At 38.5% G+C, this 26925-nt stretch overlaps 1 protein-coding gene across 2 annotated transcripts in view; it reads left to right on the plus strand.

The window, feature by feature from the left end:
* Positions 1-25682, plus strand: part of PDCL2 (phosducin like 2) — a 37030-nt gene extending 11348 nt beyond the window's left edge. Inside the window, exons 3-6 of one of the 2 annotated variants that reach the window (XM_054554002.2) lie at positions 127-217; positions 12366-12509; positions 14696-14814; positions 25500-25682. In XM_054554002.2, coding sequence (XP_054409977.1) covers positions 127-217; positions 12366-12509; positions 14696-14814; positions 25500-25654 — 509 coding nt within the window. In that variant the 3' untranslated portion in view covers positions 25655-25682. Of the gene's footprint in view, positions 1-126; positions 218-12365; positions 12510-14695; positions 14815-19598; positions 19808-25499 lie in introns of both variants that reach the window. The other variant, XM_002814782.6, reaches the window with a different exon arrangement.
* Positions 25683-26925: the final 1243 nt, after the last annotated feature.

Genomic DNA, 26925 nt, shown 5'->3' on the forward strand with positions numbered 1-26925 from the left:
CCATCGCACCCAGCTGTTTAAAGATACTGTTGATCTCCTTTATATAAGACAGTTTTTTCTAGACATTGACTGTATGGTAAAAAAATTTTTAAACAATTTGATAATCTATAATTTATGTTGTTTTAGTGAAACCATTTGAAAAGATGACTCTTGCACAGCTGAAGGAAGCTGAAGATGAATTTGATGAAGAAGATATGCAAGCTATTGAAACATATAGGTACAGTGATTCATTTGGGTTAATTATAAATTTTTGAATGAAGTATCATAAGAATAAAACTAAAGAGATTTGTCTTGTCACATAGATTTTACAAAGAACAAAACTAATTTTTAAGTAACATTTTGAAACTCCCTTTATATAAGGTGGAATTTTATTACATCATTACATCATTTTTTCTTAATATTTTGCCTTTGATTTAATAGAAAATTGTCCAATCATGTATAATATAACTTCATCAAGCTATATATGATTAAGGTGGAAAATAGCAATAAGAGGCCAGTAAAAAGATGGCCATGATTTTCCTTCTAGCATGATGTCTGTCAAAGGTGACTATCATTTCATGAATAATTAATTACTATTCTTAAACAAATTATTTTAGAAACTAGAACAGGTTCATACATTTCCCAACTTACTTCACAACTAAAATAAGTTGGGAAATGTATGAACCTGTTCTAATTTCTAAAATACTTTTTACAAGACCAGTATTTATCCTGATACTGAAACCAGACAAAGACATCACTAAAACAGAGTACTACAAATATCCCTCATGACTTTAAACACAAAATCTTTAAGGAAATATTAGCAAATTAAGTCCAGCAATTTAAGGAAATAATAAATCTTGATCAAGTAGTATTGGTTGCAGGAATGCAAGGTCATTTTAATAATAAAAAAACAGTGGACCAGGCACAGTGGCTCATGCTTGTAATTCCAGCACTTTGGGAGGCCGAGGCAGGCGGATCACCTGAGGTCGGGAGTTCGAGACCAGCCTGACCAACATGCAGAAACCCCGTCTCTACTAAAAATACAAAATTAGCCGGGTATGGTGGTGCTTGCCTGTAATCCCAGCTACTCTGGAGGCTGAGGCAGGAGAATCGCTTGAACCCGGGGGGCAGAGGTTGCGGTGAGCCAAGATTGCGCCATTGCACTCCAGGCTGGGCAACAAGAGCAAAACTCCACCTCAAAAAAAAAAAACAAAAAACAAAAAAACCAGTGAATTGGGGCTGGGCACAGTGGCTCATGCCTGTAATCTCAGACTTTGGGAGGCTATGGTGGGAGGATTGCTTGAGGCTAGGAGTTACAGACCAGACTGGGCAACATAGTAAGACCTTGTCTCTACAAAACAAAAATAAAAACCAAAAGCCACCAGTGAATGGAGTTAGAACAGCCACACTCCAGGAGCAATGAGCACATATAGCACTCAGATCTTTCTCAGGCAGGGTGCGGTGACCAACACATGTAATTCCAGCACTTTGGGAGGCCGAGGCGGGTGGATCACCTGAGGTCAGGAGTTTGAAACCAGCCTGGCCAACATGATGGAAACCTGTGTCTTTAAATTAGCCAGGCGTTGTAGCACATGCCTGTAATCCCAGCCACTTGAGAAGCTGAGGCAGGAGAATCGCTGAACCTGGGAGGTGGAGGTTGCAGTGAGCCGAGATCGTGCCATTGCACTCCAGCCTGGGCAACAAGAGTGAAACTCCATCTCAAACAAACAAACAAACAAAAAACAAATAAATACTGTTCTCTAATAACAGGAATCAGTGCTCCTTAGTGAACTGCTTGATCCCACGGTGTGTGTTAGGAAAGTATAATATGAATATGAAGCATCTTATGTTGCCAGTAGGTAAGGAAGTACGTAAAAAAAAAAAAAAAAGTCCCAGGAGTCAAATGGAAAGATCTCCCAAGGGCCAAAGTTAGAACAACTTGAACAACAAAATCAATAATTATATGATAGGATTGTAAAGCAGATAATGAAATGAATTTATAAAAGTCCATAGTGATATAAATAAATAACTTAATACATGAACAAATTTGGAAGAAGTAATCTCTCTCCCTTACAGAAGAATTTTAATTAATAAATGTAAATGAAATTAGAGAAATAGAAAAATCACCATCAGAACAGTGGTAATTTCCTATGGGTAAGATCCAGTGATGGATGCTAAAATGATTGGTTGAAAGTTTAAACACAAACAGGATATTGCATAATTTCAAAGAATTCTTCCCCAAATATTTAGTAATTATAAAGGAGGAAATAGTAAGTTTATAGGCAGATACTATCTTAGGCAAATGATCAAGGCTAATATCACCAGTAAAATATGCTGGGAGGTGATCAAGTAACCCCTGGTATGTTGTACTGAGAAGGACATATCACCTCTGTGGTATCGTTTTCAGTAACGCATAACTTTAATTATAAGAAAACTTCAAATAAACCCTAATTGAAGAACTCTTTAAAAAAAAACAACCCACTAATGAGACATTAGGGAAAATAGCAGAATAGGAAGCTCCAAAAATCCATCTCTACCTAATCAAAGATTGTACTAGCAGTAACTGTCTGAAGTGACTGTTTTAGTACTCTGGAGAATATTGAATGCTTGTAGTTTCCAAGTGAAAACTTGGCTGGTAAATGGCAGTATCAGTTGACTTCAGCCCTCAGTTCAGTAGCAGCTGTTCATACTCAACCCCTAGCTCCATGACAGGCAGCTGACAACCTGTATTTCTGACACAGCTTGCTGGAGCCAGGGTGGACAATAAGGACCTTTTCCTCCAAATATTGGGGTTCTGTGTTCTTATTACAGATTGCTGCTTCTGAACATGGATGTACAGGGACAGAGGCTGACTGCCATTGTGTGAACTCCCACTGGCTCAGGCAGCTATCAGAGAATTTAAAAGAGCTATAACCTTTTTTAAAGATTCAAAACCAACTATGCTTTTGGGAAAATATAGAAAGCCAATGCATTTACTCTGGGGAAGATGCAGGCTCAAAAAATACCTGAGAAGACCTTAAAGCTTATACCTCAGAATGATCCCCAGCACAAAGACAGCCTACAACAAGTAAAACAAAAACAAAAACAAAACCCCAGCAAAGGAGGAGAACTTATTTCCAAAGTTACCACATAATAGGATTCAAATGTCTAGTTTTCAACAAAAATCACAAGGCATACACAAACAAGAAAGTATAGTCCATTCAAAGGAACAAAATATACTGACAGAAAATGTGCTTGAGGAAGCCCAGAAGTCAGACTTACTAGACAAAGACTTTAAGACAACTATCTTACGGATGCTTAAAGAGCTAAAAAGATAGGAATATAACGTATGATCAAAAAGAGAATAGCAATAAACAAATAGAAGTTATAAACAGGAATAAAAAATATTCTGGAACTGTGATAATAAGAAATATATATTTGATCTTGGTCCCTAGTTCCTGACACAAACATACTTGGAATTTACTGGGTGATAAAAGTACCTTTGGTATGCTCATGAGATGATCCTTGGTGGAGGGGATCCTAGTAGCTTTAGGATGAGGGCTGGTTACCAGAGGAACCAACCATGTGATTAGAAGGTTAGAACTTTTAACGCTATTCCCTGCTCTCTGGAGAGGGAAGAGGGGCTAGAGATTGAGTTAATCACCAGTGGCCAATGATTTAGTCAATCATGCCTATCTAATGAAACCTCCATAAAAACCACTAAATGATGGTGCTGTGGTCTGAATGTTTGTGTCCCCCCCAAATTCATATGTTGAAACCTAATTCCCCACCAACGTGATGGCATTAAGAGGTGGAGCCTTAGGGAGGTAATTAGGTCATGAGGGCTCCCCCTTTATGAATGGGATTAATGAATGCCTTATAAAAGAGGCCTGAGAAGGCCAGACACAGTGGCCCATGCCTGTAATCCCAGCACTTTGGGAGACCAAGGCAGGCGGATCACCTGAGTCAGGAGTTCAAGCCAGCCTGGCCAACATGGTGAAACCCTGTTTCTACTGAAATACAAAAATTAGCTGGGTGTAGTGGCCTGTACCTGTAATCCCACCTACTCGGGAGGCTGAGGCAAGAGAATTGCTTGAATCTGGGAGGCAGAGGTTGCAGTGAGCCGAGATTGTGCCACTGCACTCCAGCCTGGGCGACAGAGCAAGACTCCATCTCAAAAAAAAAAAAAAAGACTGAGAAATCTGGAACATGCTTTTTTTTAAATTTGTTTTGCCAATCTTTGCCTTTACTTGGAGATTAATCACATTAATTTAAAATTCACTTACATTTAAAGTAAGTACTGTTAAGAAAGGAGTTGCTTCTGCTACTTGGGTGTTTTCTGTATTTCTTATATAATTTTTGTTTTTTAAGTCTTCCATTACTGCTTTCTTTTCACAGTTAGCTGATTTTTGTAGTGTACCATTTTTATTTCCTTCTTTCATTTTCTGTGTATCATTTAGTTTTTTCATAGTGATTATCTTAAGGATAAAAATTAACATCTTACAATAGCCTACTTTGAATAATACCAACTTAGAGTCAATAGCATGTAAACACATCTCCATCCTTCTCATTTGTTAGTGTCACAGACTACATTGTTATATATTGTGCATCCATTAACATAGATTTATTATTATTGCTTTATGTATTTACCTTTTATATCATACAGGAAAAAAAGAGAAGTTAGAAACCAGCCCTAGGCCAGCCATGATGGCTCACGCCTGTAATCCCAGTGCTTTGGGAGGCCAAGGTGGGCAAATCACCTGAGGTCAGGAGTTCGAGACCAGCCTGGCCAACATGGTGAAACCCCGTCTCTAATAAAAATACAAAAAATTTAGCCGGGCATGGTGGCACACACCTGTAATCCCAGCTACTCAGGAGGCTAGGTGTGAGAATTGCTTGAACCTGGGAGGCAGAGGTTGCAGTGAGCCAAGATCGCGCCACGGCACTCCAGCCTAGGCAACAAAGCAAGACTCTGTCTCAAAAATTAAAAAAAAAGGAAATCAATTCCAATAATGGCTTTTACATTTTCCTATGTAAAAGCCAAATGGTAATACTGGCTATTATATTTCCCTATGTAGTTAACTTCACAATGTTCCTCGTTTCTTCATGTGGCTTTGGATACTATCTGGTGCCTTTTCATTTCAGCCTGAAGTACTCCTTTCACATATTTTTTAGGCAGGTCTAGGTCCCTTGGTGTTTTTTTGTTTTTATTTTTATTTTTTAAATCTAGGAATGCATTAATTTACCCTCATTCTTGAAGCATAGTTTTGCCAAATATCAAATTCTTGCTTTTGACAGTTGTTTTCTCTGAGCATTTAAAAAATATCAACTCACTGCCTTTTTGGCTTCCAAAATTTCTACTGAGAAACTGGCTGATAGTCTTATTGAAGATCCCTTGTATGTGATGACTCGCTTCTCTCTGCTTTCAAGATTCTCATTGTCTCTTCTTGCCTTTCAGTAGTTTATGATGTATCCCCATGTGGGTGTCTTTGAGTTTATCATACTTTTATCATACTTGGAGTTTGTTGGACATCTTGGGTTTATAGATTCGTGTATTTCATCAAATTTGGGAAGTTTTCAGCCATTATTTCTTAAAATATTCTTTATGCTTTTTTTCTCTCTCTTTTCTGTTGAGATTCACACAACATGTGTGTTGGTCTGCTTTATATCATCCCACAGACCCTTTAGGCCCTGTTTATTTTTTTTCATTCTTTTTTTTTTCTGTTCCTCAGATTTGATCATTGCAGTTGTCCTATTTTCAAGGTTGCTGATTCTTCTGCTTCCTCAAATCTGCTTTTGGAACTCTCCAATGTATTTTTTTTATTTTAGTTACTGTACTTTTTTAGTTCCTCTGGTGTGTTTTACTCATAACACTTCTGACATGAAATGTTGGGGCAGAGTCCCCCACAACCAATTCTTCAACTTTCTGGACACCAACTGGTTGTTCTACAATTCATTTCAATTCTGACACTAACTATTGGAGTTAGGGAAGACCCCACATTGGGAGACTACTTCATACACACTAAGGTGTTATAATAAATAAGTTGGTGAGGATTGGAACCCTTTGAATTGCCATTGGGAATGTAAATGGTACAGCCACTTTGAAAAACAGTCTGGTGGATCCTTAAAAGGTTAAATATAAAGTTAGCATATGACCCAGCAATTCCACTTCTAGGTATATACCCAAGAAAATTCAAAACATGTATAGGAATGGCCATAGCAACATTATTCACAATAACCCCAAAATGGAAACAATCTAAATGTCATCAATCTATACAGTGGAATACTATTCAGCCATAATTGAAATGAAATGAAGTACCAATATGTTCTACAATGTGGATGAAAACATGCTAGGGGAAAGAAACCAGTACAAAAAGTCATAGAGACAGAACGTAATTACTGGTTACCAGGGCCTGGGATAGGGGATAGGGAGTAACTACAAATAGATATGGGTTTATTGTGGAGTGATGAAAATGTTTTTGAATTAGGTAGTGGTGATGGTTGCACAACTCTTTGATGCTTATCCTATAGTTCTCCTGAGTAGCTCTCCTCCAGGCGATGACTATGAACCTGGGCTGTTTCATTAGGGGCTACATAATCTCAGAAACCTTTACTTCCAGTTGTGTGAATCAGAACGTGTGAAAGGTCACGTGGGACATTTTAGGGGTGAGTCATTGAAATGTATATATCACTTTCACTTATGTGGCATGGGTTGTAATCTAGTCTCATGACCTTAATCCAACTGCAAGGCAAGCTGGCAAATGTAGTCTTCCAGGTAAATGTAGCTTCCCCAGAAGAGAAAGCTATAATGATGATCACCCTACCTGTCTCCACCACAGAGATTAAAGAGCGATACCATAAATAGAAATTCTTTTATTTGTATATTCCACATCAAAATCACAAATTTAGTTGCCACCAAATTATGGCATTATTTTCATTTCTGTACCTGAATGTTTAAAAATATTACTTGTTCTTGGCCGGGCGTGGTGGCTCACGCCTGTAATCCCAGCACTTTGGGAGGCCAAAGCAGGCGGATCACGAGGTCACGAGTTCAAGACCAGCCTGGCCAACATGGTGAAACCCCCGTCTCTACTAAAAAATACAAAAATTAGCTGGACATGGTGGTGCACATCTGTAATCCCAGCTACTTGGGAGGCTGAGGCAGGAGAATCTCTTGAATCTGGGAGGCAGAGGTTGCAGTGAGCCGAGATTGCACCACTGCACTCCAGCCTGGGCGACAGAGCAAGACTGCGTCTCAAAAAAAAAAAAAAAGGATTTCTTCTAAAAATATTACTTGTTCTTAAGAAATTCTGTACTTATCTTGATAGTGCTGATTTAAAGCAAATTCCTCATTTAAAGTAAAAACAAAACAGCAAGAAAATATTTTTTAAACACTAGTAATAAATGGGAGGCTGAGGCAGGAGAATCGCTTGAACCCGGGAGGCAGAGGTTGCAGTGAGCTGAGATCATGCCACTGCACTCCAGCCTGGTGACAGAGCGAGACTCTGTCTCAAAAAAAACAAAAAACAAAAAACAAACAAAAACTAGTGATAAGCTAAAGTAATGGAACTTTTTTTACTTGATAAAAATTTTAACAAACATTAAAAGTTACTATTATGAGAAAAAGATGAATTGTTCACTATCATCTCTGTTTTTTTTTTGTTGGGGGGAGGAGGACAGAGTCTTGCTCTGTTGCCCCAGCTGGAGTGCAGTGGCCCAATCTCAGCTCACCGAAGCCTCTGTCTCCTGGGCTCAAGCGATTATCCTACCTCAGTCTCCAGAGTAGCTGGGACTACAGGCACATGCTACCATGCCCGGCTAATTTTTGTATTTTTTGGTAGAGACAGCATTTCACCACGTTGGCCAGGCTGGTCTCGAACTCCTGACCTCTAGTGATCTGCCCGCCTTGGCCTCCCAAAGTGCTGGGATTACAGGCTTGAGCCATGATGCTAGGCCTCATCTCTGTTATTAAACACCATACAATAGGTCCTAGCCAGTATCTTAGAACAAGATTTTTTTTAAAAAAAGATGTAATATTCAAAAAAGGAGAGACAAATATTATTGTGTAGATAATTAGCTGTAAAATAACAAGGGAGTCAGCTCAGAAGCTCTTCTAGCTAAAAAGATGAAAAAAATTTATACATAGCAATAAACAAATCTGCAGTATATTGTTTGTGGCATATAATACTAAATTGGCCTTTTTGACATATATTCCCCTTTCTCTTAGTGTAGTCCAGTACCATGGAAGCTAAAAAACTAAAAGGATATTTCTCAGACTTTATTGCAGTAAAGGTAAAGAATATGATTTAGACATTTCACCAGGGATGTGAATTCAGAATTAAGTGGGGAAAAAAGCTGAAACACACGGCCGGGCGCGGTGGCTCACGCCTGTAATCCCACACTTTGGGAGGCCGAGGTGGGCAGATCACAAGGTCAGGAGATCGAGACCATCCTGCTAACACGGTGAAACCCTGTCTCTACTAAAAATAGAAAAATTAGCCTGGCATGATGGCGGGCGCCTGTAGTCCCAGCTACTTGGGAGGCTGAGGCAGGAGAATGGCGTGAACCCGGGAGGCGGGGCTTGCAGTGAGCCGAGATCGCCCACTGCACTCCAGCCTGGGTGACAGAGACAGACTCCATCCCAAACAAACAAAAAAAAAAAGTAGAAACACACAAAGCATCCATTTAGTTGGTACTAATCTAGAATTTGCATTATGGTTTTGGAGCCATTATTCTTTTTTTATTTTATAATTTCAACTTTTATTGTAGATTCAGGGGATGCACATGCAGGCTTGTTACACTGGTACATTGCATGATGCTGAGGTTTGGGATGTGATTGATCCCGTCAACCAGGTATGGAGCATAGTGTCCAATGGAGCCATTATTTTGGCAACAGTTTCTCATCCTCAGATTATTACTAAGGAGATGGGTTTCTAGAGACAAAAGTTGTTACACCGGCTTTCTGATTCTCAGAATAGTTTGATAGTAAAGCCAACAATGGAGTGGTAGTTCCAGATTCCCTAGTTTCTGGATTGTGGTAGAGAAAGCCTTGGCATACCAGTTTTGCATGTTGTTTTGAGAGTCATTCCTGGTATCCCAGCCTAGAGCCTGCTCCTTCTTTTTATTGGGTTGATAAAGCATTTAATTCCCCCATATTAAGCTCTTTTCTGCTTAAAATAGCTAGTGGGCCTTCTGTTTATGCAACTGAATCCCAACTGATAGGCTTGTTAGGTGAAAAATGCAGGCCATTGAACACTGTGTGTACTTCTAATGGCAAAACCAGCCCATGTATTTACTGTTCTCCCCTGCCCAATTCCATTGAAATAACAGAGAAAAATGTGAAGGAGGAAGAAGTGGAAGAGGGGAGGAGGAAGGGAAGTTGTTGATAGTTGTACCATTAGAGCATGGTGTCATCATTGGAACAAGAATATTTTGAAATTTCTGAATGATATTAAGCCAGTAAGATCAAATTGCGGGAAGTTAGATACTCGGTGCAAACAAAGTAGGGCTCCCAGAAGAACTGTGGAGTAACTCTAGGTTCCAAATATCTGGGCCAGTGGAGGAAAAATTGAAGGACTTCAATTTGAAAACTGTGAGAGGTCCCCAGCCTTGGGTTACTATCCTTGGCATTCTCCTCTAGGTTTGATTTTGCTTGGATTACTGGTTACGTAAAGTAAGAGGTTTTATTTGAAATGTTAATAGCATGGGAAATAAGGTCAAAATGTTTTAAAATATACCCAGGGTTTTGTTTTTATTCAAGTGTGTCAGGATATGGTTGCTATTGAAAGGATAGTTGGTTACTCACAGTTTCCAAGAGGAGGGGTGCATGCCACATCATGCCACACAGGGGCCATGCAGTGAAGCACCTGAATTGATCAGAAGGAGCAAGGGGAAAGCATGGGCATAAGGCTTTTATTGTGGTTTCTGTGGGAAAAGCATGGCAAGGCAGGGTAAGCAGAGTTAGGATTGGCTAGTTTCAATAATTTTGGTGGGCTCTGGGCTGTAGAGGCTATCTCTAGTTGTTTGGTACCTGGCCCTGGAATGATTAGGGCAGGGGATCATGGCTCAGTCTGATAAATGAAGTGATTGAAGGTATGGTCCCTAGATTGATTGGTTTGCATTTGAAGAGTGTTTGCTATTTCATGGAGTTCACTAGCCCTGGGAGGGGCAGACTCTATGAAGTCAGCAATGTGTCAGATGCCAGAGCATCAAGAATACATAAAATAAGAAAATATGGTTAATACACAGAGAAAGAAAGGGAGTAAATACTCCCAGCAAACTTAGAGGTATAGAATCATGAAATGTTAATAAACTTGCAGACAGTCAGAAACCATTTAGATTTGCTTCATGAATCCAGGCGTTCAACAGCGAAATTGTCAAATTATGTAAATGTTGAGAGAGTTGGTTTTTTAAACAGTTTCAAGCTTCTCTATGGATAGATAAATAGATAGCAACATTTATTGAATGCTCACAGTGTGTCAGGCACCCTGCTAAGAAATTTACATGTATTATTTCATTTTTTTCCCAGTAATCCCTTGTGAGTAGCTATTAGTATTATTCCCATGTACAGTTAGGGAAACTGAAGTGTAGAGAGATTAAATAACTTGCCCAAGCTTATGCTATTAACAAGTACTGGAACTGGCATTTAAACCCAGTGTAGTCTGAGCTTAGAATCCAAGCTCATAATCACTCTCCTCTACTACCTCTCTATCTATAATAAATCTATATTTATAACAAGTAATTACAAATATCCACAGAGGCTTCAAAGTGAAGATCATCTTAGCATGATAGTTACTAACATTTAAATGGGGATAATAATAGTACTGGCTTTGTAACATTTTTACAAGGATTAAGTTCATTAATGTTATGTATTTAAAATAGTGCCTGGCAACATAGCAAGCACTTGGTAAATGTTGGATATCATTATTCTCCTTAATGAAGTATTCAACTTGTACATGAGAATTTGTTGGCACAACATCTAGATAAACTCTCTATAGCTATGATTTAAACCTAGTCTTTTTTTTTTATTACACTTTAAGTTTCAGGGTACATGTGCACAATGTGCAGGTTAGTTACATATGTATACATGTGCCATGCTAGTGTGCTGCACCCATTAACTCGTCATTTAGCATTAGGTATATCTCCTAATGCTATCCCTCCCCCCTCCCCCCACCCCACAACAGTCCCCAGAGTGTGATGTTCCCCTTCCTGTGTCCATGTGTTCTCATTGTTCAATTCCCACCTATGAGTGAGAACAGGCGGTGTTTGGTTTTTTATCTTTGCGATAGTTTACTGAGAATGATGATTTCCAATTTCGTCCATGTCCCCACAAAGGACATGAACTCATCATTTTTTATGGCTGCATAGTATTCCATGGTGTATATGTGCCACATTTTCTTAATCCAGTCTATCATTGAATCCAACTTACAAGGGACGTGAAGGACCTCTTCAAGGAGAACTACAAACCACTGCTCAGTGAAATAAAAGAGGACACAAACAAATGGAAGAACATTCCATGCTCATGGGTAGGAAGAATCGATATCATGAAAATGGCCATACTGCCCAAGGTAATTTATAGATTCAATGCCATCCCCATCAAGCTACCAATGACTTTCTTCACAGAATTGGAAAAAACTACTTTAAAGTTCATATGGAACCAAAAAAGAGCCTGCATTGCCAAGTCAATCCTAAGCCAAAAGAACAAAGCTGGAGGCATCACGCTACCTGACTTCAAACTATACTACAAGGCTACAGTAACCAAAACAGCATGGTACTGGTACCAAAACAGAGATATAGATCGATGGAACAGAACAGAGCCCTCAGAAATAACGCCGCATATCTACAACTATCTGATCTTTGACAAACCTGAGAAAAACAAGCAATGGGGAAAGGATTCCCTATTTAATAAATGGTGCTGGGAAAACTGGCTAGCCATATGTAGAAAGCTGAAACTGGATCCCTTCCTTACACCTTATACAAAAATGAATTCAAAATGGATTAAAGACTTAAACGTTAGACCTAAAACCATAAAAACCCTAGAAGAAAACCTAGGCATTACCATTCAGGACATAGGCATGGGCAAGGACTTCATGTCTAAAACACCAAAAGCAATGGCAACAAAAGCCAAAATTGACAAATGGGATATAATTAAACTAAACCTAGTCTTAAATACAAACAAATTTAAAAGTTAATAGCAAACTTCTTGTACTTTCCAATATCCATGATAATACAAATTTGCATATAAAAAGAGAAATTGGCTTTATAAGATCATTCATGGTTATCCCATCATTTAAAGTGTTTGATATGGATAGGCATTATATTCATTGCCCTAAATTGTTATTACATATGAGAATAACCTTAAGAATATGACAGTAGTCTTATGTAATTTAATTTCATGTTTTAATTAGAAAGAAGCGGTTACAGGAATGGAAAGCTCTTAAGAAAAAACAAAAATTTGGAGAATTAAGAGAAATTTCTGGAAATCAGTATGTGAATGAAGTCACAAATGCAGAAAAAGATGTGTGGGTTATAATTCATCTATACAGATCAAGGTAATTACCATAGTATTTCAAAATGTTAATATACTATTTTAAAAGACATATTTTTGGTTTTAAGGTTTTACAAAGTATATAACAGTACTCAAGAAAAAGCAACTATATACTGCACACATATACATCCATAGAGTTTTTGATAGTCATTGGCTTCAGGGATTAAATTAGGTATTTTAAGATCTTTTCATTTCTAATTTCAGGAACTTGTCACACTTTTTAGAAAAATAAGCACCTCTTTGGTAGTTTTGTTAAAAACTTTTTATTATAGAAAATCTCAAAAACACAGAGAAGTAGAAGGAATGAGAAAATGAACACTCTAAATATTGACCATACAGATTCAACAAGTAACCTTTTGCCATATTTATATAATTGTTTCTATGTGTGTGTATATTTGCATTTGTAGAAAGTGAACTGAAAGTAAACTGAACATAGCATGACGATTTATTCCTGTGTACTTCAGCATGCACCTTCAAAACATAAAGGTGTTGGAAAGAAAAAAAATTCTATTTCCTGTACCCATTTTAGGTTTATTAGCTGGGGCCCTGCAAATTGGACGGACAAAAGACAGGTTAACAAGAGGAAAACAAACAGAAGTCTATTAACAAGTGCTTTACACATACACATAGGAGAGCTCAGTGATAAGTAACTCAAAGGGGTGGTTAGAACTTGGGCTTATGTAGATTCTTAACAAAAGAACAGCAAATTTGTAGAGAAGTGATAAGACAACAGAAAGGGTCTTTGAGCTTCTAGGAGTGACAAACTGTGGGATGGTAAATACATGGGTGAAACTATGTATTCAACTTGTTGAACGTATATGGTCGATATTTAGAGTGTTTAATTTAATAGAAATTAAAGGTTGTTTTAGCAAGGTTTGTTATATAGATTCCTCTGGTGCCTCACTGGGATGATAAGAATCTAGAGCTTTATCCAGTGATGAAGAGTGTCCTGCCCTTCCTGGTAGAGACAGGAGTGAGGATGTTACTGGGTGGAGAATATTTTTCTTGTGTCTGTTTCTTTTCAGTTGTCTTTAGCTCAAAATAATCCTTATGCCAGAGTAGCTTATTTTGGTGTGGCATACTATGAATCCCTTCAAGAACGTTCTTCTACATAACCACAATACCATTTTCTCACCTAACAAAATTAACAGTAATTCCTAATACCATCTAATACGTCATCCTTACTCAGATTTTCCCAACTGACTTAAAAATATCTTTTATGAATACATATGTTTTGGACAAGGAGTCAATCAAGAATTATGCAGCACATTTAGATATATCAGCTCTCTGAAGTCTCTTCTAATAGAACAATTTCCCTGCACCCCTGCACTCCCCCATTCCTCCAAGACAGTTAATTTAAAAATACCTGGTTGTACTAAGTGTTACCCACTGTCCCTAGGCCTCACCAGTCTTGTCTAGTAAATGGGGAAAGTAGACTTTTGAATGTCTCTCATTCAGTCCTTCTAGCTTTAGGTCCCTACCCCTCTGCCTCAGGGCTATAAACCATTCTAGGAACAGAGGCCATGACAGCAACCTTCACTGTCCTTATCTCAATCTCTGAATAATAAATGTTTTTATCTTTAGGTCCTCAGGGAAATTATGTACAGAGCAATTTATGCAAATTATAGCCCTGTATATAACCCTGTGTAGCCTGTATGGCTATACTTTGCAGTTCCTGAGTCAAATTTTGACAGGACAACATGCCCCATAAAAGAAAATGCCCCATAAAAGTTATTTTATTATAACTAAAACTCTTGGTAGATTAATTTTTAAGTAGTTTTAAAGTATTTAAAAGAATGTGTTGACCTAAAAGGAAGAGGCTGAGGCACAAAATATAATTTAAAGAGTTTACTTGAGCCAAAGTGAGGATAGCTGCCCAGAAGACTAAACCCAAGTAACTTTGGATATGATCTCCCTTTGGCGTTTGTTATGAGCAGGTTTGTGAAGACATAAAAGGAGGACAGGGAGTGGACTGATACAAAGTTGTTTGTCAAGAATTCTCTTTGGCTTAAGGAAATAACATTGATTAGTGATTGGCACTATATTGTTAAGCTATAAAACTTACAGTGTCTGAAGTATTATTGGGTTGATTTATAGCTACTTGGAAGCAATAGCAAGCAGTTTCAAGAGATGAATACATAGGTCAAGAAGGGAGTAGGTTGTAATTCTCTCTTTTTATATTTGATACAGGGTCTCACTGTGTTTCCCAGGCTGGAGTACAGTGACAATTGTAGCTCAATGCAGCCTTGAATGCTTGGGCTCAAGCAATGATCCTCCTGCCTCAGTCCTCCAAGTAGCTTGGACTACAGGTCTGCACCACCACATCTGGCCAGGTTTCAAAATTTTTTTGTAGAAATGGGGTATTGCTATGTCGCCCAGACTTGTCTCGAACTCCTGGCTTCAAGTGATCCTCCTGCCTCAGCCTCCCAAAGTATTGAGATTACAGGCGTGAACCACTGTGCCTGGCCTGCTGTCTCATTTTAATGACTCCGTGGGGGTAAACATTTAAAAGGACTTGCATTCTTCAGAGAAAAGTTATTTCCTGAAATCACACTTCCATATTACCTATCCTATTTATTTGGTTAACCAGTTTGTAAATGCTGCCTGTAGATCTCACAAATAAGGAAGAGAAACACGGACATTTATAAAACAGGGATCTGCTTGTGGTAAATATTATATACTGAAGTGGTTTACTGAATGTTTTTTCTGATCCTGTGTGATTAGCACAGTAGATATGGCTTCTAAGTAAAATTATCTAGTTTAATGGTTACTTCCAGATAAATTACTAGTTTTTAGAAATGATTTTTAAAAAATTCATAAAGAGGTTGAATGTGTTATAGTCTGCTTCAAATTGTTGTATGCTTTGATAGACTCAAAAAGAAGGATGTGGTTTCAAAATACTTTAAATATTTGTGACCTTCTCAGAAGGTTTTTCTGGGCCACTCTAAAGTAGTTACGTATTAGTTTTCTGGACATTAAGAAAATACATTCCTGGGGCTGGGTGCGGTGGCTCATTGCCTGTAATCCCAGCACTTTGGGAGGCCGAGGCAGGCGGATCACTTGACGTCAAGAGTTCAAGACCAGCCTGGCCAGCATGGTGAAACCCCATCTCTACTAAAAATACAAAAAAAAATTAGCCAGGCTTGGTGGTGCATGCCTGTAGTCCCAGCAATGTGGGAGGCTGAAGCAGGGGAATGGCTTGAACCCGGGAGGTGGAGGTTGCAGTGAGCCAAGATCGCACATTGCACTCCAGCCTGGGCGACAGAGCAAGACTCCAAATCAAAAAAAAAAAAAAAAAAAAGAAAAAGGAAAATACATTCCTGTGTTGGTATAAAACATATATTTTGAAAATTAATCTGTAATCCAAATTTATAAAATATAACAGAAAATAAGTGTGTTACAAATATTCTTTAGAAAACTTTAGTTTTTAACAATGGATTTACTGGCCAGGCTCGGTGGCTCATGCCTGTAATCCCAGTACTTTGGGAGGCTGAGGCGGGTGGATCACCTGAGGTCGGCAGTTTGAGACCAGCCTGGCCAACATGGCAAAACCCTGTCTCTACTAAAAGTACAAAAAAATTAGCCGGGCATGGTGGTGTGTCCCTATAATCCCAGTTACTTGGGAGGCTGAGGCAGGATAATCGCTTGAACCTGGGAGGCAGCTCTGCAGTGAGCTGAGATCACATCACTGCACTCCAGCCTGGGCAACAGAGTGGGACTCCATCTCAAAAAACAACAACAACAACAACAACAAAATTGATTTACTTACAGCTTTTTAATATTGTAAAGTTGAAGAACAGCTGTTAACTTATGTTTTTGTAACCACCCAATGGGTTCATTTTGCCTGCTGCCCACATAGAGCCAATTTATCAAGACAGGGGAATTGCAATAAAGAGTTTAATTCATGTAGAGCCAGTTGAACAGGAAACTAGAGTTTTATTATTACTCAAATCAGCCTCCCCCAAAATTTGGAGGCTGAGGTTTTTCAAGGATAGGTTGCCAGACCACAGAATGGGTACTGCTGATTGGTTGGGAATGCAATCATAGGGATGTAGAAAATGATCCTTGATATGGTTTGGCTGTGTCCTCACGAAATCTCATCTTGAACTGTATTTCCCATAACCCCCATTTGTCGTGGGAGGGACCTGGCGGGAGGTAATTTAATCATGGGGGCAGTCACCCTCATGCTGTTCTTGTGATAATGAGTGAGTTCTCACGAGATCTGACGGTTTTATAAGGGGCCTTTTCCCCTTTTGCTCAGCACTTCTCATTGCTGCCACATGTGAAGAAGAATGTGTTTGCTTCCCCTTCTGCCATGATTGTAAGTTTCCTGAGGCCTCCCCAGCCATACTGAACTGTGAATCAGTTAAACCTCTTTCCTTTATAATTACCCAGCCTTGGGTATGTCTTTATTAGCAGCATGAGAATGGACTAATACAGTCTTCATGTGTGCTAAGTCTGCTTCTGTATGGGTCCACAGGACTGCTTGGTGGGTCCAGGTAGAGGCATCAGTCATCAGAAATGCAAAAACCTTAAAAGATATATAAAAAAGACCAATCTTAGGTTCTACAATAGTGTTGTTACCTGCAGGAGTAATTGAGGAAGTTGCAAATCTTGTGACTTCCAGAATAACGGCTGGTAATTGTTTAAGTGTCTATCTTAGCAGAATTCGGGCTCCTCTCATCCTCCTAATCTAGTCTTCCCTTAGCTTTACAAAGGTGGTTTTAGTTTTGGGGAAAAGCTATTATCATTTAAACTGTAAACTGAATTTCTCCCAAAGTTAGCTTGGCCCAAGTCCAGGAATGATTCGGGGCAGTTTGGAGGTTAAAGGGAAGATGGGGGTTGGTTAGATCAGATCTCTTTCACTGTCATAATTCTCTCACTGTTAAAATTTTTACAAAGGTGGTTTAATTTTTAGCTACTTTCTATCAATTTTATAAAAGGGTGGTGTTTGTTTTTTGATTAGGCTCCTAAATTCTATAATTTCAATGGCTCTTTACCATTAAATTGATAGGATTAGACCCACTTTTTATCCGAATGAAGGCTTAGCCTCCTTAAGGTGCCTTACAGGGATCTAACTCAACCTGGGCCAGTAAGCCTAATGATTTAGCTTTAAGTCAGTCTTGTTTCTGGTTTTATTTAATCTTATGCCTGTACCCCAATTCTAATTTGGGGCTTTTATATTATTCTTATACCCAAATGTATATTTTGAAGCTTGAATACCATAAATAGGCTCTTGTTTTGTGATGTTAGAGGTCTGCCTCATATTTTACAGCTCTTCTGGGGTTAAAGTTCTGGCCCTGAACCCCAACACCAAATTTGTTCCCCTACTACTTGCTGTCAGAACTGTCTTCGGGCAACCCTTTCTCCCTGCATCACAATCTGTTATGCAATATTCTCTTAATTCTATACTTTTCACTGCCACCACCAATACCTACCTGCTTTCTGCCATTCACACTACTGACCCATCCCACAAATATGTGTTGTACCACTGACTGAGCTTTCATTCTGACAAAATTTCTAATGAAAATTATAAAATTTCTCTGAATTAGGTATTAGTGGACTCATTTCACCTTGAAGGAAATCAAAACATTTTACCCTAAGATATACTTTCTTGACATATTTTGAGATGGGTGTTCAGAGAGCCAGCAAAACTGAAGTAACCCCGTAAAGCTGTCTTTTGTGGAGGGGATTTGCAACTGTAGAGAAAATCTGCATTCATGCAGTCAGGCCTTCTCTGAGGGCCTTCCCTTGTCTGATCTAGGACCAAAGTTAACTGAGAATCTGATGCCTTTAAAGGTCTAAAAGAAACATTTACCATCTATTCTCTTTGAGGGCTGCTACCTATAAGGTTTCATCTACATAACAACACCACTTTTGCTAGCCAGGCCTCCTCTTCTCTGCCTCCCATAGCCTGTCTTGTCACTGTAACCTGATTTACCCCAATAACATGTTTTTGGCCATGCCAGAGCCTCCATTCTTTCTGTAGCCTCAAGATGGCATATAAGCTTCTGTACCCCATTGGAGGGTTTGGGTAATTACTTTGTGTTTCCTCTCTCATGTACATGTTAAGAAACTTGTGTGCCTTTTCTCCAATTAATCTGCCTTTTGTTAGTTGATCTTTCGGTGAACCTTCCTTTGGAGGGCAAAGAAGTTTTCTCTTGGTCCCTAAAACCTTGCATTTTTTAGTAGAGACAGGGTTTCACCATGTTGGCCAGGCTGGTCTCGAGCTCCTGACCTCAAATGATCTGTCTACCTTGGCCTCCCAAAGTGCCGGGATTATAGGCTTGAGCCACTGCACCCGGCCCAAATTGAATATGTTTATGTAAAATGGAGAAAGAGTCTTTGGAGAAGGAAAGATGAGAAAACAGGAAAAGAGGGAAGCAGAATAACCAACAAAGGTCCCAAGGGAGATGGAAGGAATGTGGAATAAAGTAGAGGTGAAGGGATTCACTTGAAAGTTTGATAAACTGGGAGAAAAGCGACTAATTGATCAAGGAGTGTGATGAGAATTAAGTGATAAAGCAGGAAGAACTGAGGTTGTGGTCACACTTCCAATCAATATTAAATTTCTGGTAAGGAATAGTTCACATGCCACACCAGGATGTGGCATGGAGTGGGATTCCAAAGACTGTGGAAGAAGTTTGTTGGAGTCAGGAAAGACAGTTCTGGATATGATTAAACTCATTACCTGGAAAGAAGCTCATGATGGCAACAAGGGTTGGGATCCTTTTGTTTCAACTCAGAACTGCAAAGGATTTCCTAGAAGTGTCCTGTTTTTTTTTTTTTTTTTCTACAAACTGGGAACCTGCTTGAACCAAACTGATGCTCAGTTGGATGTAGTTTCCCTAAGTTAAGCATCAGCTTGCCATGGTAGCTAGCTTCATTCCCTGGCTATAATGGTGCTTGCAATAAAAACCAGAGGACTCTACATACAGTTCTTCATTGCTAAAGGTAAAAATAGAGGATGATAATAATATGCTTTTATATTAATCTAAGATATATTTTTGCCATGGCGATATTTTACTTATTTCATTAGACTGAGATGAGTAGCCCATTTATTAAAGATTGTGTGTACTGTTTCTCTTTTTAGCATCCCAATGTGTTTGTTGGTTAACCAGCATCTTAGTCTTCTAGCAAGAAAGTTTCCAGAAACTAAATTTGTTAAAGCCATCGTGAATAGCTGTATTCAACACTACCATGACAATTGTTTACCAACAATTTTTGTTTATAAAAATGGTCAGATAGAAGCCAAATTCATTGGAATTATAGAATGTGGAGGGATAAATCTCAAGCTGGAAGGTAATGTTACAAATTTTGTTTATAAAAATGATAGGTGAAAACATCCACAAACTAACAAGTATCCTGAAAGTTTACTTCCTTAGTACCAAGGTTTTTTCCTTGCTTCTAGTCTCTTTTTATATGCCTCCAGATTAATTTTCCTATAGTAATACTCTAATAACACCCCCTTCCTTAAAATCCTTAATAGTTCTCTGTCTCAAGTAAGTTAAAAATTTAGAATCTTCTCCTTTAGAATCTCCACCCACCTCTCCAACTATATTTCTCAGTGCTTGCTAGTTTCTGTTCCTGTTAGGCTGGTCTTCAGCCACAACCTGCAAATATACATTACTCATTTGTGCCATCACACTTTTTTACACATTCTCTGCTTGTACCTAATGTATTCTACCTTTCTCTATTATCCAAATCCAAACTTTATTCCTTCATGAGTCTACTCAATTTTTATTTACCGCATTATGTAACATTGGACCAATTCGTAATCTTTTTCTTCTCTACTGAATTTCTATAGCGTATATTCTCAATGCATCTTTCTTTTCACTTATTAGCATGACATCTAATTTTGTTGATGAATCAATTCCCTTTGAATTTTATCTTCCTAAAAAGTGCACAGACCATGCCTCCTATTACTTTATTTTTCTTGGCACACAACACAAGACTTTCTATTTTTATCTTCTTTAATTGTTTTTACTTCCTAAGGTCATTTCTTTGATATATTCATTTTTTCTCACTGCTTTAACTCGATTTTACAAAACTAAAAATCATTTTCTCTCACCATTGTGTTAAAGCCATCATGAGTGGCTGTTTTTGTTTTTTGTTTTTTTTTTTTTTTTTGAGACAGACCCTTGCTCTGTCACTCAGGCTAGAGTGCAGTGGCATGATCTTGGCTCACTGCAACCTCTGCCTCCCTGGTTCAAGCAATTCTCCCTGCCTCAGCCTCCTGAGTAGCTGGGATTACAGGTGGCCACCACCACACCTGGCTAATCTTTGTAATTTTTAGTAGAGATGGGGTTTCGCCCTGTTGGCCAGGCTGGTCTTGAACTCCTGATCTCAGGAGATTCGCCCACCTCAGCCTCCAAAAGTGATGGGATTACGGACGTGAGCCTCTGCCCCTGGCTGGTTGTTTTCAGTAGGTATTCTTTGACTCTGTCAGTCCCCCAAAGTTGTTTTTGCCCTTACCGAGACCTCTGATACTTTAATTGTTTCAGAATTTTCCCATTTTTCTTTTAGTCTTCTAAGGCCTTTCCTTGTTTCACCACCTTGTTTTTGTAGCTTGGACCTTTTCTTTTTAATTAAAAAAATTAACAACGTAAGAGTACATAAAAGAATACATAGAATAATAATATAGTAAGCATTCATGAAATCATTATTGTCTTCTCTGTTTGGGATACTATAATAAAAATACTGTAAACTGGGTGGCTTATAAACAAGAAACTTTATATTAATATCTCACAGTTCTAGAAGCTGGGAAGTCCCAGATCAAGGCGCCAGCAGATTTGGTGTTTTGTGAGGGCCTGTCCTTCATAGATGGTGACCTCTTCATTGACCTCACGTGGTGGAAGGGGCAAACAAGCTCCTTTTGGCCTCTCTGTTCACTCATTTCATTGATGAGTTCTCTGCCCTCATGGTCTAATCACTCCTGAAGTCCCCACCTCTTAATACCATCACCTTGGGGATTACGATTTCAGCATACGAATTTTGGGGAGACACAAACATTCAAGACCATAGTAATTACCAAAAGTAACAAATGTGAACATTTGTTTATGCTTCCTTCAGCTATTTTTTTGAGATAGCATCTCACTCTGTCACCTAGGCTGGAGTGCAGTGGCACAGTTATGGCTCACTTGCAGCCTTGACTTCTCAGGCTCAAGTAATCCTCCCACTTTAGCCTCCTGAGTAGCTGGGACTACAGGTGCCGGCCATCACACCTAACTATTTTTTAAGAAAAATTTTGTAGTAGAGATGGGGTCTCACTATATTGCCCAGGCTGGTCTCAAACTCCTAGGCTCAAGTGATCCTCCCACATTTGACTCCCAAAGTGCTGGGATTACAAGCATGAGCCACCATGCCTGGCCTATTTGCTTATCTTTTGAAAACACATTGCAGATAAAGTTGAAGTTACCTGTATTTCCATACTTAGTCCTGTTCCCCTCCCTGCTTCCTTAGGGACAAAAACTATCATGAATTTAGTGTGTATCTTGTCCCCCCCCCCTTTTTTTTTTGAGAGACAGTTATCAGTGAAATTTATTGGTGTATTTTAAGCATTGTAGAAGAATATGCATAACATAACATTTACCATCTTAACTATTTTTAAGCATACAGTTCAGTGGAATTAAGCACATTCACATTCCATCACCATCATCCATCGCCAGAAGTTTTTTCATCTTACATAACAAACTCTGTACTTGTTAAACAAAAACTCCTCAGTCTCCAATTGCTTCAGCCCAGGCAATCACCTTTTTAGATTCTGTCTCTATGAATTTGACAGCTCTAGATACCTCATATAAGTGGAATCATATAGTATTTGTCCTTTGTGACTGACTTATTTCACTTAGCATGATGTCCTCAAGTTTCATCCATGTGGTAGCATGTTATCAGAATTTTTTTCCTTTTTAAGTATATCTTGTGTATCCCTTCATCTGTTAATGGACACCTAGGTTGTTTTCACCTTTTGGCTACTGTGAATAATGCTGTTATGAACATGTGTATACAAATAATATGCTCATCTCCGTTTTTAATTCTTCTGGGAATATACACAGAAATGGAATTGCTAGATGATATGGTAATTCTATTTTTAATTTTAAAAGGAACTATCTGGTCTTATTGTTATGCTTTAACTTAAGTATATCTATAGAAATAGAAGGAATAATTAATTGCAAAATTGAAAGTATTTAATAAAGGGCATTATATTGTAGTATCATTCTGCAACTTGCTTTTTTAAAAATCTCAACCATAGTATTCAGAATCTCTTATTTCATATATGTCTGATTCAATACCTTTATCTCCTGTCTAGCATTCTATAATCAGCTATTCCTCAATTTATCATTCCCCTACTGTGAGAAATGCGAGTTGTTTGCGATTTTCCCATTATGAACAATTCTGCTGTGGCCGTCATTGTGCCCACCTGTGAGAGTTTCTCAAGGGCGTATGGAGAATTGTGGGGTCGTAGGGTATACACACTTTCAACTTCACTTGGTAGTTCATAGACTGCTCTGTGAGTGAAAGTACCAATTTATCCTTCCATCTGTGTTTGAAGATATACCCACATCTTCACCAGTTCTTGTTAATTTTAGACTATTGGTTTTTTGGTCAATCTGATGGATATGAAGTGGTATCATTTCATTGTTTAAATTTGGATTTCCCTGATTACAAGTGAGGTTATGGATTTTTTCATATGCATTGGTCATTCTGATTTCCTCTCCTGTTTATATACTTTGTCCATTTTGTCATTTGTGTTTTTTCATTGATTTATAAGAGTGCGTGTGTGTGCATATGTTGTTTCATTGATTTATAAGAGTGGGTATGTGTGCATGAATGTGTATGTAAAGTTCTGGATACTATTTTTATAGTATTACTAATATATTCTCACCAGCTATGGCTTATCATTTCGATTGTCAGATAAAAGTTATGATTTGGCATAGTGAAAATTATTAATCTTTTTCTTTATTTTGCACTTTTCATGCTTTCTTTTCAAAACCTTTCTGTATTCTCAAGGTGAAAAATATATTCTCCTACACTTTCTTCTAAGCGTTTTAAAGTTTTATTTTTGAGCTTAGGTCTTGAATAACATTGGGCTTTTGTGTATGATTTGATGTAAGGTATTGTATTAGTCTATTTTCACGCTGCTACTAAAGACATACCTGAGACTGGGTGATTTATAAAGGAAAGAGGTTTAATTGACTCACAGTTCAGCATGGCTGGGGAGGCTTCAGGAAACTTACAATCATGGCAGAATGGGAAGCAAACGTGTTCTTCTTCACATGGCAGCAGGAAGGAGAAGAATGAGAGCCAAGTGAAGTGGGGAAAAAGCCCCATATAAAACCATCAGATCTTGTGAGAACTCACTCAGTATCAAGAGAACAGCATGGAGGTAACAACCCCCATGATTCAATTACCTCCCACCCACAACACATGGGGATTATAAGAATTACATACAGTTCAAGGTGAGATTAGGGTGGGGACATAGCCAAACCATATCAGGAATGTATCTACTTTTTTTCTGTAAAAAAATGCAATTGTTTCAACACCATTTGTTAAAATTTCACTTCATTCTTTTTTTTTTTTTTTTTTTGAGACGGAGTCTTGCACTGTTGCCCGAACTGGAGTGCAATGGCGCGATCTCGATCTCGGCCCACTACAACCTCTGCCTCCCGGGTTCAAGCGATTCTCCTGCCTCAGCCTCCTGAGTAGCTGGGATTATGGGTGCCTGCCACCACGCCCAGCTAATTTTTCTTTTTTTTTTGTATTTTTAGTAGAGATGGAGTTTCACGGTGTTGGCCAAGCTGGTCTCGAACTCCTTACCTCAGGTGATCCGCCCTCCTCAGCCTTTCAAAGTGCTGCAATTACAGGTGTGAGCCACCACGCTCGGCCAACCTGTTTAATTTTATAGGCTCACAGCTGGAGGGCAATGTGCCTCAGTATGAGCTGTGTCTTGAGTCTTACCTATATCTGATTTAGATGAGACTCTGTTTGAATTGATGTTGGAACAAATTGAGACTTTGGGGGCTACTGGGATAGAATGAATGTCTTTTGCATGTGAGAGGACATGAATTTTGGGGGCTGGGTGGAATGGTATGATTTGAATGTGTCCCCCAAAATTAGTAATCTCCAGTAAAACAGTGTTGAGAAGTGGGACCTTAAGAGGTGATTAGGTCATGAGGTCTCTGCCCTCATGAATGGATTAATGTCATTATTGCAGAAGTGGGGTTGTTGTCATGAGAATGGGTTTGTTTTAAAAGTGAGTTCAGCCCTCTCTTGCTCTCTCTCTCACTCACCTTCTCTAACTCACTTGAATTCTGCCATGGGATAACTTCAGCAAGAAGGCCCTCACCTGATGCAGGCCCCTCAACCTTGTACTTCTGAGCCTCCAGAAGTATAAGAAATAAATCTCTGTTCTTTATAAATTACTCAAGTCTCAGGTATTCTGTTATCACAAAACAGATTAAGACCCAGTTTAACCATAATTTCTCCCTTTCAGTATAACTTTGCTGTATCCAATGTGTATTTTGACATTGTAGTACTTTTACTGTCACCCGGTTCTAAAGATATCATCAGGCTGGGCATGGTGGCTCACGCCTGTAATCCCAGAACTTTGGGAAGCCAAGGTAGGGGGATCACTTGAGGTCAGGAGTTTGAGACCAGCCTGGCCAACATGGTGAAACCCTGACTCTACTTAAAAAAATAACAAAACTTAGGTGGGTGTGGTGGCGTGCACCTGTAATTGCAGCTACTCAGGAGGCTGAGGCATGAGAATCGCTTGAACCTGGGAGGCGGAGGTTGCAGTGAGCCAAGATTGTGCCACTGCACTTTAGCCTGGGTGACAGAGTGAGACTCTGTCTCAAAAAAGAAAAAAAAACTATAAATAAATATATAATCATTTCCATGGTAATATTACTAAGAGTCAGCTCCTGTTCCACATAGATGAAAAATTATTCATTTTTTCACGATTTTTAACTGAATGATGGGTTATTTATTACAGAACTTGAATGGCAGCTAGCAGAAGTTGGAGCAATACAGACTGATTTGGAAGAAAACCCGAAAAAAGACATTGTAGATATGATGGTATCTTCAATTAGAAACACTTCTATTCATGATGACAGTGATAGCTCCAACAGTGATAATGATACCAAATAGAAATATTCAATAAATAGCTTTTAGTATATGTGTACTGAATGTTTTACTTATGACTGCTTTTATAATTAGGGATCAGAAAAGTCATAAATAGATTTTATTTTCATTTTTATATTAGAATTACGGCATATATGTCATTTTAAAAATTTCCAGGCATTTCAGAATATTCATTGCCTCTGAAAAAAATAGAATTTGGCAGCCGGGCATCGTGGCTCATGCCTGTAATCCCAGCACTTTGGGAGGCCAAAGCGGGCAGATCACCTGAGGTCGGGAGTTCAAGACCAGCCTGACCAACATGGAGAAACCCCGTCTCTACTAAAAATACAAAAATTAGCTGGGTGTCATGGCACACGCCTATAATCCCAGCCACTTGGGAGACTGAGGCAGAAGAATCACTTGAACCCGGGAGGCAGAGGTTGTGGTGAGCCGATATCGCGCCATTGCACTCTAGCCTGGGCAACAAGAGCGAAACTCCATCTCTAAACAAAACAAAACAAAACAAAAAAACAGAATTTGTGTCAAGCCTTTAGTATTTTTCTGTGGTTTATCCTTTTTCTAACTCATGTTGGACAAAAACACAAATGTTACAAGACCTTTCTTGCTTACTCACTTCCAAAGAGAACTACAAATTAAAGCAATGAAAGAAAACCATGAAATTTTATTTAAGTCAACACATTTTAAAATCTAGAGACTTAAGTAAAAAGTTTTAAATTTATGACCATAATGCTTTTTCTTTGGAATCCCTTACCTATTAAAACATTAACCACTTAATAGCATAATGCAATTAATAGATTCTGAAAAGTACATAAAAAACATCTCTATTCATTATTATTGTTCTGAGTAGTTACTATTAAGTTAGAAAATTACTAAGTATTCTCATTAATAGTTAAACTATAGAATCATTAGAACACTACACCATGTAACTTTCTAAATCCTGAGCAGAGGTGAGAAAAATATATTGTAGGATGACCTATTTTTAACAGTAATCACAGAAGAATTCATCATGAGAAAATATACATTAGTACACTGCAGAAGGCCTATAGGATGTTTCGTCTTGGCATAATAATGAACACCACTTTTAGAGGAAAGGTTGGTAAATCCAGCATATAATACTTCAGTAACAGATTTTTTTCTACTTTGTTTGTATTCATGATCCATAATTCTCATTATGGATGTTCACTGATATTTGTAAGAGAATCTAGACTAGGTTTAAATGCCTAGATTACAAAAATAAATTGGTGAGAATTGAGGCAGTTGAACATTGAGTCAAGAAA

Source organism: Pongo abelii, chromosome 3 (genome assembly GCF_028885655.2).
Source record: "Pongo abelii isolate AG06213 chromosome 3, NHGRI_mPonAbe1-v2.0_pri, whole genome shotgun sequence".
Lineage (NCBI taxonomy): Eukaryota > Metazoa > Chordata > Mammalia > Primates > Hominidae > Pongo > Pongo abelii.